The sequence below is a fragment of the Rutidosis leptorrhynchoides genome, chromosome 2 (genome assembly GCF_046630445.1).
Source record: "Rutidosis leptorrhynchoides isolate AG116_Rl617_1_P2 chromosome 2, CSIRO_AGI_Rlap_v1, whole genome shotgun sequence".
Taxonomy (NCBI): domain Eukaryota; kingdom Viridiplantae; phylum Streptophyta; class Magnoliopsida; order Asterales; family Asteraceae; genus Rutidosis; species Rutidosis leptorrhynchoides.
Window position 1 is genome coordinate 499,936,759 of NC_092334.1, and position 16,080 is coordinate 499,952,838.

The 16,080-nt window shown below is 33.7% G+C and overlaps 1 protein-coding gene across 1 annotated transcript; it reads right to left on the reverse strand.

Moving 5' to 3' along the window:
* Positions 1-5,468: 5,468 nt before the first annotated feature.
* Positions 5,469-12,446, reverse strand: LOC139892731 (exportin-T-like). Its single transcript, XM_071875852.1, has 15 exons — positions 10,388-12,446; positions 10,223-10,312; positions 10,063-10,152; positions 9,838-9,942; positions 9,657-9,716; positions 8,933-8,995; positions 8,768-8,863; positions 8,392-8,556; positions 8,124-8,297; positions 7,960-8,025; positions 7,776-7,874; positions 6,457-6,603; positions 6,100-6,259; positions 5,954-6,004; positions 5,469-5,833 (listed from the first exon to the last, which is right to left on the reverse strand). Exons 1-13 carry the CDS (start codon positions 12,116-12,118, stop codon positions 6,167-6,169), a joined length of 2,979 nt encoding a protein of 992 aa, XP_071731953.1. The 5' UTR covers positions 12,119-12,446; the 3' UTR covers positions 5,469-5,833; positions 5,954-6,004; positions 6,100-6,166.
* Between the last annotated feature and the right edge of the window lie 3,634 nt (positions 12,447-16,080).

Below are 16,080 nucleotides of genomic sequence, written 5' to 3' on the forward strand. Positions count from 1 at the left end.
AAGCATCTTAATATTCGGGAAGACGGAACCCGGTATAGGGCTGAAAGGATTTGGGTACCAAAATTTGGAGATATGAGAGAAATGGTACTTAGAGAAGCTCATAAAACCAGATACTCAATACATCCTGGAATGGGGAAGATGTACAAGGATCTCAAGAAACATTTTTGGTGGCCGGGTATGAAAGCCGATGTTGCTAAATACGTAGGAGAATGTTTGACGTGTTCTAAGGTCAAAGCTGAGCATCAGAAACCATCAGGTCTACTTCAACAACCCGAAATCCCGGAATGGAAATGGGAAAACATTACCATGGATTTCATCACTAAATTGCCAAGGACTGCAAGTGGTTTTGATACTATTTGGGTAATAGTTGATCGTCTCACCAAATCAGCACACTTCTTGCCAATAAGAGAAGATGACAAGATGGAGAAGTTAGCACGACTGTATTTGAAGGAAGTCATCTCCAGACATGGAATACCAATCTCTATTATCTCTGATAGGGATGGCAGATTTATTTCAAGATTCTGGCAGACATTACAGCAAGCATTAGGAACTCGTCTAGACATGAGTACTGCCTATCATCCACAAACTGATGGGCAGAGCGAAAGGACGATACAAACGCTTGAAGACATGCTACGAGCATGTGTTATTGATTTCGGAAACAGTTGGGATCGACATCTACCGTTAGCAGAATTTTCCTACAACAACAGCTACCATTCAAGCATTGAGATGGCGCCGTTTGAAGCACTTTATGGTAGAAAGTGCAGGTCTCCGATTTGTTGGAGTGAAGTGGGGGATAGACAGATTACGGGTCCGGAGATTATACAAGAAACTACCGAGAAGATCATCCAAATTCAACAACGGTTGAAAACCGCCCAAAGTCGACAAAAGAGCTACGCTGACATTAAAAGAAAAGATATAGAATTTGAAATTGGAGAGATGGTCATGCTTAAAGTTGCACCTTGGAAAGGCGTTGTTCGATTTGGTAAACGAGGAAAATTAAATCCAAGGTATATTGGACCATTCAAGATTATTGATCGTGTCGGACCAGTAGCTTACCGACTAGAGTTAACTCAACAACTCGCGGCTGTACATAACACTTTCCACGTCTCGAATTTGAAGAAATGTTTTGCTAAAGAAGATCTCACTATTCCGTTAGATGAAATCCAAATCAACGAAAAACTTCAATTCATCGAAGAACCCGTCGAAATAATGGATCGTGAGGTTAAAAGACTTAAGCAAAACAAGATACCAATTGTTAAGGTTCGATGGAATGCTCGTAGAGGACCCGAGTTCACCCGGGAGCGTGAAGATCAGATGAAGAAGAAATACCCGCATCTATTTCCAGAAGATTCGTCAACACCTTCAACAGCTTAAAATTTCGGGACGAAATTTATTTAACGGGTAGGTACTGTAGTGACCCGAACTTTTCCATGTTTATATATATTAATTGAGATTGATATTTACATGATTAAATGTTTCCAACATGTTAAGCAATCAAACTTGTTAAGACTTGATTAATTGAAATATGTTTCATATAGACAATTGACCACCCAAGTTGACCGGTGATTCACGAACGTTAAAACTTGTAAAAACTATATGATGACATATATATGGATATATATATAGTTAACATGATACTATGATAAGTAAACATATCATTAAGTATATTAACAATGAACTACATATGTAAAAACAAGACTACTAACTTAATGATTTTTAAACGAGACATATATGTAACGATTATCGTTGTAAAGACATTTAATGTATATATATCATATTAAGAGATATTCATACATGATAATATCATGATAATATAATAATTTAAAATCTCATTTGATATTATAAACATTGGGTTAACAACATTTAACAAGATCGTTAACCTAAAGGTTTCAAAACAACACTTACATGTAACGACTAACGATGACTTAACGACTCAGTTAAAATGTATATACATGTAGTGTTTTAATATGTATTTATACACTTTTGAAAGACTTCAATACACTTATCAAAATACTTCTACTTAACAAAAATGCTTACAATTACATCCTCATTCAGTTTCATCAACAATTCTACTCGTATGCACCCGTATTCGTACTCGTACAATACACAGCTTTTAGATGTATGTACTATTGGTATATACACTCCAATGATCAGCTCTTAGCAGCCCATGTGAGTCACCTAACACATGTGGGAACCATCATTTGGCAACTAGCATGAAATATCTCATAAAATTACAAAAATATGAGTAATCATTCATGACTTATTTACATGAAAACAAAATTACATATCCTTTATATCTAATCCATACACCAACGACCAAAAACACCTACAAACACTTTAATTCTTCAATTTTATTCATCTAATTGATCTCTCTCAAGTTCTATCTTCAAGTTCTAAGTGTTCTTCATAAATTCCAAAAGTTCTAGTTTCATAAAATCAAGAATACTTTCAAGTTTGCTAGCTCACTTCCAATCTTGTAAGGTGATCATCCAACCTCAAGAAATCTTTGTTTCTTACAGTAGGTTATCATTCTAATACAAGGTAATAATCATATTCAAACTTTGGTTCAATTTCTATAACTATAACAATCTTATTTCAAGTGATGATCTTACTTGAACTTGTTTTCGTGTCATGATTCTACTTCAAGAACTTCGAGCCATCCAAGGATCCATTGAAGCTAGATCCATTTTTCTCTTTTCCAGTAGGTTTATCCAAGGAACTTAAGGTAGTAATGATGTTCATAACATCATTCGATTCATACATATAAAGCTATCTTATTCGAAGGTTTAAACTTGTAATCACTAGAACATAGTTTAGTTAATTCTAAACTTGTTCGCAAACAAAAGTTAATCCTTCTAACTTGACTTTTAAAATCAACTAAACACATGTTCTATATCTATATGATATGCTAACTTAATGATTTAAAACCTGGAAACACGAAAAACACCGTAAAACCGGATTTACGCCGTCGTAGTAACACCGCGGGCTGTTTTGGGTTAGTTAATTAAAAACTATGATAAACTTTGATTTAAAAGTTGTTATTCTGAGAAAATGATTTTTATTATGAACATGAAACTATATCCAAAAATTATGGTTAAACTCAAAGTGGAAGTATGTTTTCTAAAATGGTCATCTAGACGTCGTTCTTTCGACTGAAATGACTACCTTTACAAAAACGACTTGTAACTTATTTTTCCGACTATAAACCTATACTTTTTCTGTTTAGATTCATAAAATAGATTTCAATATGAAACCATAGCAATTTGATTCACTCAAAACGGATTTAAAATGAAGAAGTTATGGGTAAAACAAGATTGGATAATTTTTCTCATTTTAGCTACGTGAAAATTGGTAACAAATCTATTCCAACCATAACTTAATCAACTTGTATTGTATATTATGTAATCTTGAGATACCATAGACACGTATACAATGTTTCGACCTATCATGTCGACACATCTATATATATTTCGGAACAACCATAGACACTCTATATGTGAATGTTGGAGTTAGCTATACAGGGTTGAGGTTGATTCCAAAATATATATAGTTTGAGTTGTGATCAATACTGAGATACGTATACACTGGGTCGTGGATTGATTCAAGATAATATTTATCGATTTATTTCTGTACATCTAACTGTGGACAACTAGTTGTAGGTTACTAACGAGGACAGCTGACTTAATAAACTTAAAACATCAAAATATATTAAAAGTGTTGTAAATATATTTTGAACATACTTTGATATATATGTATATATTGTTATAGGTTCGTGAATCAACCAGTGGCCAAGTCTTACTTCCCGACGAAGTAAAAATCTGTGAAAGTGAGTTTCATTTGCCTTTTTACCCTTTATATCTTTGGGCTGAGAATACATGCGCAACTTTTATAACTGTTTTACGAAATAGACACAAGTAATTGAAACTACATTATATGGTTGAATGATCGAAATCGAATATGCCCCTTTTTAGTCTGGTAATCTAAGAATTAGGGAACAGACACCCTAATTGACGCGAATCCTAAAGATAGATCTATCGGGCCCAACAAGCCCCATCCAAAGTACCGGATGCTTTAGTACTTCGAAATTTATGTCATGTCCGAAGGAGAATCCCGGAATGATGGGGATATTCTTATATGCATATTGTGAATGTCGGTTACCAGGTGTTCACCATATGAATGATTTTTATCTCTATGTATGGGATGTGCATTGAAATATGAAATCTTGTGGTCTATTATTATGATTTGATATATATAGGTTAAACCTATAACTCACCAACATTTTTGTTGACGTTTTAAGCATGTTTATTCTCAGGTGATTATTAAGAGCTTCCGCTGTCGCATACTTAAATAAGGACGAGATTTGGAGTCCATGCTTGTATGATATTGTGTAAAAATTGCATTCAAGAAACTTATTTTGTTGTAACATATTTGTATTGTAAACCATTATGTAATGGTCGTGTGTAAACAAGATATTTTAGATTATCATTATTTGATAATCTACGTAAAGCTTTTTAAAACCTTTATCTATGAAATAAAGGTTATGGTTTATTTTAAAAATGAATGCAGTCTTTGAAAAACGTCTCATATAGAGGTCAAAACCTCGCAACGAAATCAATTAATATGGAACGTTTTTAATCAATAAGAACGGGACATTTCACATAGGGCTTGATATCCCCGTCCGAGCTAGAGCGCTAGCCTTTTAACGGACGTATGCTATTTGAGAAGCGTACACGTTGGTTTGCGTGTATTATTAAGATGATTATACAACGGGTACAAATTATATATACGTTAAGTTTAGTTACCAGGGTGCTCAATCTTGTAGAATATTTTGATAAACGTTTCTGGATGAAACAACTGAAATCTTGTGATCCACTTTTGTATACAGATTATGCGAAACACTAAAACTATGAACTCACCAACCTTTGTGTTGACACTTATTAGCATGTTTATTCTCAGGTTTCTGCTTATATGTTAGACAAGCTATGTGCATGGAGTCGTACATGACATATTTTTCAAGGAAACGTTGCATTCACCAAATCATCACCATGTATCTTATTTTGACTGCATTGTCAACGGAAGTACTATTGTAAACTATTATTTACGGTGATTATCTATATGTAAAAATCATTAGATGTCGAAAACCTTTGATTTAAATATTCATTTATGGTGTGCCTTTTCAAAAGAATGCAATGTTTACAAAACGTATCATATAGAGGTCAAATACCTCGCAATGAAATCAGTGAATGACGTATTGTCCATATGGATTTGGAGCGATCGTCACAGTAACAAAACATGGTAGTCGGATCACATGCTATTTTAGGCATATTTGTATACAAATGATGCAAGCAAGCATCTACACACATACCAAATTAAGATGGTTGCGAAGAATCATTTCAATGGCCCATAACTAAAAAGTAAAAACACATGCTAAGAAGGAGGAAACAAGAAAAATAATAATTCATTCACACTAGGAAGTAGACATGATACCCTTGAAAAGATCTAAATGTTTCCTACAAACCATAAACTTAAAAGCATGAAGAAAATTTTGACATCATATTCGGATTCGATTGATGTGTAGAGTCACACCATTAACTCAATTGTGCACCCACCTTAGAAAAGGGGGGAGGGGCTGATACATCATTTGTTCCCATACCAAAAACTTTGATAAACTTCAACCCCCATTGAAGAGGATTGGATTAAAGAACATCATACAATTTGCAGGTGTAACAAACAGATTGATTCAAAGAAATATAGGTGACAGACAGCTCATAAAAAAACTTCTATTCTTGGACTGGTCGATGGAAGGTATAGAAACTGCTCCGGAAATTTACACCTGCAATAATAAATAAATAAATCTCATATATACAAGAATAAATGAATAAATTGTTCGATACCCCCTTAGGAATAGAAATAATTAGAAAATGGTTTGATGTAAGGTTCTTGAATTGCTTACTTTGTTGCAACAAAAAGCCACATAAATGTATGTTATTTACAGGGCTAAAACCTGCAGATATCAACAAGTTATTATTATAAATATATAACGATCACCAGATTGGAATATGTGAATTTAGTACAGTGGATTATACAGGAGGAGCTAACCTCTTGGGAACGAACAAAATTGGGACAACTAGTAGCAGCAGATCAACACATGAAGCTTATGGTGATGCTATCTGAAAACAAGGCTCCCATTCTGCTGTGTGTTTCTCAATTTCTCGATAAGAGATTGGTAGAATGATTTCAGTGACTTCATATCATTTCCCTGAGTAGAATTACAAAATCATCAATGTATCTTGTTTTTGACTAATCAAGCAATATATATATGGGGACGACACATAACAGATACTACTAACTATCCAAGAAAGAAAGGCTTTATTACAGAATGAATCTACGTATATACAGATGGCAAAAAGGCTTTATTACAGAATGAATCTACGTATATACAGATGGCAAATGTACCTGCAGTTTCTGACAGTACTCCTCTGCTAAATCCTGAGGGCAATGAGCAGCAACGAAACCTTTTGAAACAAAATTTATCAGAAAATCATTGCCGAATCTCTCATACATAATCTTCTGAGCCAGCACTATTTCTCCAAATAAAACAAGCTGCATACAACATCCACAAACATACAACTACTTAGTTTTTTGCTTAAAAGAATGTGACATGGTTTATACGCAATTTATGCTACACCTAGACTCAATAAAAATACTTCCTTCTATTCTTTTATATGGAGTATATACTATAGATTAATGTGATGTGCCCCGTTACATATATTTGACATTTTGACAGTTGTAAGATCTTCTAAATATCAAGTAAATGAGCAACAGGGTGAAAGAGCAGGACCTCATCAATATTAGAATGAACAGCCGACTGCAAATTTTAGAAAAAGTTTTATTTACGGCAATAATGTGAACGCAAGGTCACCTTTGCACCGTTTAGTAGTACTATAATCATCATTAATAAGATGCAAATATTTTTACCTTCCAAGGTCTAATGAAGTCACAGACTTCATTGATCTTATCATTGTTGAAGTTCAAAACAGATAACAAGGATTTTAGTGTATGTATCCATTTTCCACCAACTGTTAGTATATGTACGTGATTTTAGTATATGTACGTGATTTCAAGTAGTTCCTAAAAACACATAGTTAGTGGGGGATAATTAATTTAAGGGTGCATTCAAGCCTCTATTCTGGAGTACATGCGACTTTCTATAAAAACGGATGCACACGTAAAAGGTTATTTTCTTGCATTGCCATATATGCTGAAAAAATACCCTAAGAATCTAGATGTGGGATAATTTCCAATTAGATTTGAAGATTGGTTCTAAGTATCTTATTCTATAAGAAAATTATGGCAATATTAAGATATGTAAACCGAAATAACCTTATCAAACTACATCAGGAGACATAAATAAGGTAACTGGGTTTATTTAGGTTACCAATTCATATCTTGGCGGTTGACAAATGAATACACAAATAACATTAACAGTAACATAACAAATTAAAATATACATTGTCAGCACTAGTATTGAAAGCAAACAGTAGTTGACAAGCAGAACCTTTTAAAAGTTCAAAGATATGCTGCCTACACTGTTGCTACTTCATCTTATACCATATGTTACACACGAAGTATTTAATATTAAATTTAAAACAACTATGGTCCTCCATAAGTGATACGGACCTTACAATAAGAATAAAAAGACAATCACCACACATCGAAAACACAGCTAAAGACTAACGTGTACCAAAAAAATGAACAAAAAAGAATGCACTTACAGTATTTGCATCACGAAACTCAAAGGACTTGTCAAGCACACTGTACAAACAGCAGTTTGTTGCAAAAGCTTCAATAACAAAAGTTTGAAAACCGGGTACCTGTATTATACTTGACATATTAGATAAGACCAAAAAGCAATAACATTGCCACCATAAAAGAAACATGAAGGTAATACGACATTACCTTCTCCTCACCAAAAGGCCTAGTGGACCAATCTTTAATCAGTCTGATAAATATTTGTACACAAGCCTGAAGTAATAAAAACATGATTTTTAAAATAAAAAAAAAATCAAATGTTAATGTTTTAAATGCTATTCCACAATAGATAAGGAAACATATCTGCTCACCTTTCTAACAACAAGATCCTTGTGATTACAAGAAGTGAACAAGAGTAACTGCATCATAGGGTCCAAGTACACTCGACTTTTAGGAGTAAGAAACACCGACGACAAATCATGCGTTGCCACCACATGAAGGAAAGTATAAAACGTCCTTTGAAGCTCTTGCAGCTCTCGAATTTCCTAAAATATGAATATTGAATGATACATAAGGTTTATTCGTGATTAATGATTATATATGCAAGTCTAAAATAATAAACTTGGCTAGTTTATATACCTCGGTGTTGCTTCCGGGACCGGAAGGAATTGTATCTCTTGGCAAAATGCTAAATATTCTACCCGCAATAACAGGGTATACATTCTCCAAAATATCTTGGACAGAGGTATTAAATTTGCATATGAGTTGATTGAGTAACACAAGAAGCCCCACGAGTTCCTTAGGCTGCATGATTAACGCAATTATAGATGAAGAAATTATAATCTTTAAAGTACAAATGTAAAGGGACTTCGATTACACCAAACAACGATAACCTAAAACCCTCATAGATAGAAGATGCATGAGTGTATTTGCTCTGTACATGTTTCAACATACTCAACAGTGGAGAGTCAATCGAAAATACATTATTAGATTAAATTTAGTGCAAGATTAATACCTCACTTTCAACAAGCAATTGCTCCAATGCCTTTGGAAGGTAAGGAAATACAGATGATCCTAATGTCTCCACCATGCGATGAATAAATGAAGTAACCTGAGCAAAAAAAGGCAATAATCAGGCTAGAACAAGCAAGAAGACCACCCCAAAAAAAATTAACAATACCTTAGAGCGCAAGGTTTCTACTCTGGGAAAAATCACGAGGATTTGTAGGAGTACATCAAGCGTCTGTAAACAGAATAATGATACACGTAAAAGCACAGCATTAACTCATTTCATGTGAATCGCAGCATGATATGGATATAAGGAAACAAATTTTCACTTATTATGAGAAATATACTACAAATGTATACCTAATATGCAAGTAATTAATAATAATCCTAGGGGACAAAAACAAGGTTGTGAAAGTCACTAGTCGGTAGGGACCATGTACGGACTAATCGGCCAAGTCGGAGACTAGTCGGCAGGACTGTTTGGACGTCGATCATCTTTGACTTTGACTGTATTTGGCCTACTTTGACCGATTTTGAATTATAAATCTGACTTTGAACTATTAAACCCAACTTTGACAAACTAAATTGGACTTTTGACAACTTTGACCGAATCAATTGGCCAATTCAGAGACTAGTCGGACTACTTAAAAAAACCGAATGGTCGGGGACTAAACGGTGACTCTAACAACCATGGACATTAATGATACCATTTTTTCATAAAATTAAACAGATCATGCTACCTAAAGCCCATATATTAAACTTATTAACGATCACCAACACGGAAATTTGGAGGGAATAAACGGAATAAAAAAAAGTCCAGCCCTTAAAAATATAGTGCTAATCATGCATTACACTTTCTCGTCTGATAATTATAATTTATTAAGTTTATAACCAACCTGCTTAAACATGAGGCCAATTGCAGGGCGACTAGCAGTTACAAGGCGCTCGCTAAACCCCTGGGAACAAATAGACGAGTTTACATGAGATATCACAAACACATTATATAACTATTGGCAGTAGTAAACGACACCGTAAGCAATCATTAAATAAAGTAAGATAATCATTTCATTTGCAAACCTTGCTCAGTGCGTTAATGGCCATGATGATTTGTTGGATATTGGCAACTTTTGACAACGACCCTTCTGAGTTTTGAACCCTGGAACTGGCTATCAAGACCTCAACCTAATTCATAACAACATTCTCACATATATAGCTTCAGAAAAAAGAAAGAAAAAAAAAGGCATAACATAGGTGTAACATAAATTATTTTTACATATGACATATTAGGATTTAAGCTTTAACCTGTTGGCAGAGAGGAGTAAGCAGAGACGACAGGTACTCTGACTGCTTTTCTAGTGGCACATCTTCCATTCCAATTAACAAACCGATTGCCTGGTAATAAAAAAAATCAGAAAAGTATGTAAGCTCAACGAACAAAATCAAATAAGTAGTCCATAATTACCTCAAAAATGTGACTGCCATCTTCAGATCCAGAAAGCTCTTTTGAAGCATAATCCATACTAGTGAACTGAGAAACTGTATCATGCAAACTCTGCACGACAAAAAGTTAACCATGTAGCTCAATTACAAAAATAGGTAACGGGGAAACATATGTTGTAGCAAATACCTGAAGAATTGTTTCAATGAAAGGCACTAGTTTTGCTTTGAGAAGCTTCACAACTCTCATGAAAAGATAACTTGCTCTTCGACTAACCTTAGCTTTCGAATGGTGTATACCTCGATCGTCAAGAAATGCAGCTAAAACCAAAGGAATATATTGGTTATTTTCAAGAACAAACTTCATGTATCTTGTTATTGTATCAAGATACACCAACGCAACGAGCCTATTAGAATGGCATGGGAACTTTGTTGATAAAAGCATCGGTACAAGTTCTCTTAAAATTCCACTACCAGTTTTCATTGCCTCTTCACTTAAAGATTCCCCGTACGCATAAAATAGAGACAATGCAGCCTCCACTTCTTCAACATTAATATCAAGAGACGACCCGACAGCGCTCGAGAGTGAATTCTTAATGAAGACTTGGGTAACATCAGGTGCTACACGGCCTACACTACGTAGCAACACAAGCAGATCTTTTCTATGTTCCGCCATTCGATCTTCCTCTTCTCTCCCTACTTTATCTAACAAATCAAGATTATCACGATACATGGGATCAAACCTAATCTGCATACGGATTACCTCCAATATCTGGCCCACGTGAAAAAGTTGAGTTTCTGTTAATGGAGATGAGGTTTTCATCGTAGCAACATAGCCAGAAAGAAATTGTACAATACTGAAGGTCGAATCAATTTCACAGTTCTGCATTATGTAAAACACTGATGGTAAAACTTCGTTCAAAAGATCAACTGAAACCCGTTTGAGATCTGCACCATTCAGATTTTTTAAACAATCTAAAAGCTCAGATGCATAGCCTGTAAGCAAAGATGCTAACCCTGATACAAAATCAGAGTCAACATTATTAGTTACTAGCCCAAAAAGCCTACTCATTTGTAAGCTCTGTAAAAGGGTAAGCTTAGCTTGTGGGTCCATTCGTTTAGACGCTACAGCAAGAACACAACCCGATGCAGCACATCTAAGCTGATCGGGTAATCCATCTACCAACATTAATTCAAACAACAAAGGGAGAAACGTATTGTTTGCGATCAAACCAATGTCGATCCAAGAAATGTACCTCCTCATTGTATCCAAAACAAATGCACATAATTCAGAATCTGAATTCTTATACAACGATACAATGTCGTACCACGCATGAACAATCTGATTAACACACTGTTGTCTCATTGCATCCTTAATTTTCCCAGAAACAACGCCTTCTTCTGGCGCTCGTGGGTAGTCCTGGCTAATCAACTCATCATCCAAAGTGTTTAATACACGACAAAACATATCGATCACCACGCCACCTTTGCTCAAATTGGGTATAAAATCAAGGAAAATTGAAGACCAAATCGACGGATACTCAAAATAGATTAAAGTGACCAAAACCTGAGCAAGTTTATTCTTCACATAAGAAGGGCTGTCTAAAACCTTAAGAGCATTAGCATTATTGTCGATCAGTTCATAACACGCCATGGAAAACACCGATTTCCTAACGAAAATCCTCTCTTCGGAACTCATTCCAGCGTAACGAGCACGCAACACTTCGTGAAGAGTTTGTAAACACCAAAACTGAACTTGAACAAGTTTCGAAAAACATAATCTTTCAATACATATACTACAAATAGACGGATTATTATCTTTAATCTGTTGACAAAATGCAACTGCTTGTGATTTCAATACTGGTGTAACAGTCCCCGATTCATCGAAAATAATGAGTATCGCTTTTTCCAGATCATCCATTGATTACTCCTATATCTATATATCTAAAACCTATATATAATGGATAGTAGTAATAATGATAATAAACCCTAACACAAAACCTCAAACCATTCAATTAATTACTTGCAGAGATTAACAAATCAAATGAGTTTGAAAACTCGAATCATAATACCTTGGCGATTGATATGTAACGAAACCGATCCTGGTTTTGAAAAGCTAGGGTTTCGTTTATCAGAGATGAAAATTTTGAAAGAAAGATATATAGAAGATAAATAATGATGATTGCGGGCGTCTACTAGGGTTTCAATGTTTGCGTGATTACAGTAAAAATACAGAAATAAAATTAGGGATTTTGTGAGGGTTTTTAAGTGAGTAATGAATTGAACAGGGGTTTTATTCAAAGACATATATCGGACTAAACACACCGCCACTCATCATATAAATTAAGGGTATGATTCCACACACCTTTTTTTATCCTCACACACCTATTTTAACCTTTTACTCTACTTTTTTGATCCTCACACACCAATTGATTATTATTAGAAGAGTAAAAGGTTAAAATAGGTGTGTGGATCAAAAAAGTGTGTGTGGAATCATCCCCATAAATTAAATATAATTAACTATAGATTTTTTTTATTTTTATTTTTTGGCAAAAAACTTTAACAATATAACCATGGACTTTGATCAACAGAGGAAAGAACAATCAAACAATACAATTAATAAAAGCTCCGGCACGCCTCACTTCTAGAAAGCTAACTTACTATCAAAACATAAACTATCTACCAGCGAGACGTGGCTAAACGAGCAAAACGAAACTGAGAAAAGTTAAAGATAAACTAGCCAAGAAAACAAACTTCACAAACTGAGAAAAACTATATTTTATCTATAATTAAATATAGATATAAGGTAAATAAAATTAATAATTAATAATAGTAATAATAATAATACTAATTATTCTTATTCTTATTATTCTTATTATTCTTCTTATTATTATATTATAGTTATAGTTATCATTAATAATTATAATTATAATAAATATATATAAATACGCCAAAAACTCTCATTGTTTTGGTTAAGTTTTATATAAATACTAGATTTTAAAGCTCGTGCAGTGCACGGACATTTAAAAAATTAGTTAGATCATTAATTATGAAATGCAACAAAAATGAAAAAAATAAGTAAAATAAATGATATTGTTTTAGAACAAATTATTTATTGTTAAGGTATAAAGATAGACATAAAAATTAGTACAAAACATCTTCGTAGACAATGTTTGTTATGATATTGATCAATAGATTGGTTTTGAAGCAGATAATATTTTCAATCCATTTTTTCTTCTACCTCTTTTTTTAACCATGGTTCCGACCTTTTTGAGAATAATTCACTAGATTTGAGCCTCATTTCACACAAACTTACAACAGATAAAGTCTTCCTTTTCAGTAGAATAGTGTGGCCACTTCAAACTATTTGCATTAAGCGTTAAGAAAAGATGGCCCATTTGACTAAAATCGTGCAGTCCAACTTGCAAGCTGGCCATTTAAACTCAAACTCGTTAACCTTTATACTCTGTACAATATTAACTTAATTATTAGTAGGGATGAGATTGGTTCCGGAACCGTACCGGAACCTGTTAGTACCGGTACCGAAATTAGGTTAAAATAAAGACTCGAAACTGTACCGAAATTTCAATACGGTACCGGTTTCGGCACCGGTACGGGACCGGTATTTTTCGGTTTTTTACTACTTGGTACCGCAATTTTTTAACAATGGTGTAGATAATACGAGTGACGTGGTATCATTCATTTGCAAGTTTAATATTTACATGTTTGGTAATAATGATGAAAAATGTAACACTTAATGTACTTATATCAATTGCATTAGTGTGATTCTTTTAAAAGTTTGATGATGATCATGAGTTTGAAAGTATGGTATTTACGCATTTGGTACCAAACAATGTAGATTTTGTTGGAAAAATAGTGTTGAAAAGTGTTTCCACTAACTAGTCATTAATATATATCACTCTATCATATAATAAATTACAACAACAACAACAATACCCAATACCACATGAGTGGTGTATGGAGGAGGTAATATGTAGACAATCATTCCCCTATCCGAGAATAAAGACAGGCCATTTTTCCACCTATTTCACTCTAGGTGGAAAAATAACTTGTCTTTATTCTTGGATAGGGGAAGGGTTGTCTACATATTACCTCCCTCATACACCACTCATGTGATATTAGGTATTGTTGTTGTTGTTGTTGTTGTTGTTGTTGTTGTTGTTGTTGTTGTTGTAATTTAATATATGATAGAGTGATATATATTAATGACTAGTTAGTGAGTTTTATAGCCTTCAACGAGGGCATTATAACGAACTAAAGTGTGTCCAAAACGAATTAATGGTGAATGAGATATCGAGTCTCTATGTTGATAGTTTGGTAGTTAACTTGAAAGAATAAGTAAAGAAGTGGAGTTGTCTCAAATTGGAAGTGGGAACAAACTTATGATCTTAGTCTCCACTATAAATAAAGCCTTTAGGCTTTGTTGAAAGACACACCAAATACTAAGAGCAAAACACAATAGTTTTTACCTCTCAGCCGCAACAAGGTCTCCTCGTTCCGGTTACTTTTCAGGCAAGTGTTCAAGTCCGACAGTACGCTGCTTCGGACCGGTGTACCCTGGTAACAGACGTCGAATATGTTTAAGGGAATTGTGTCAAACACAAGCCCGGTTCATCCTAACATCGGTTATTTGGTTAGATCATTCTTATCTTTTAGTTCTTATTATGTGTTTTTATTATACATATTTTCAATCTGATTATTACTGATAGTGCTCCAAATGAACATATATTCAGACACAATATCCTTTCAATATGTAAAACTTTTAGTTGTAATTGTTCTATTTTTATGTAATATTCGTTTAAATAAATAAGTGCGAAGACAAAAGAAGAAACCGACGATTTGAAGACGCAAATGACCAAAAAGCTAAAAAGTACAAAGTACAATCCAAGTGGTTCGAAATATTAATGAGAAACGTCTCAAAATTACAAAAGTACAAGTCACAAAACGCAAAGTACAAGATATTAAATAGTACGCAAGGACGTTCGAAAATCTGGAACCGGGACATGAACCAACTATTAACGCGCGACGCAACGGAGCTAAAATTACAAGTCAACTATGCACATAAATATAATATAATATATAAATAATTCTTAAAATTATATATATATTATATTATATAATAAAACGTCGGCAAAACTAGAAAACAAAAGTAGGTGGCCTGATCCAGCTGGCCATGCGATCGCATGGCCAGAAAGACCATTTTTCATGCGATCGCATGAAGCTAGATTCCTGGCCAGGTCCTATAAATTCAGCATTTTTCGACGAGTAAAACACACCTTTTTCTTTTCCTTCATATGTAACGTAAATATATATATATATATATATATATATATATATATATATATATATATATATATATATATATATATATATATATATATATATATATATATATATATATATATATATATATATATGTTTATAATTTAAAGTTTAATTTTAAGTTAATAATAATAAGGTTATTTTAAGAATTGTTTACGGGTTTTAAGTTGAAATTATGTCCGTGCAACGCTACGCGATTAATCACCACTGTAAGCTATGTTCTTCCTTTTTAAATTAATGTCTCGTAACTAAGTTATTATTATGCTTATTTGAGCCAAAGTAATCGTGATGTTAGACTAAAAATTAAGACGGGGTTATTAGATTTTGTACCATAATTAAGGTTTGGACAAAAGACCGACACTTGTGGACATTGGACTATTGACTATTAATAGATAGGGGGTATTGTCTAATCGAATGACAACTCATTAGAATCTGTCGAACCTATCTTCAAATTAGTTAATCTAATAATTATTAAAATGATTATGTATGTTCTATTTAGTGACGTTTATACGACATCTTTTACGATCATTTAATTAATTA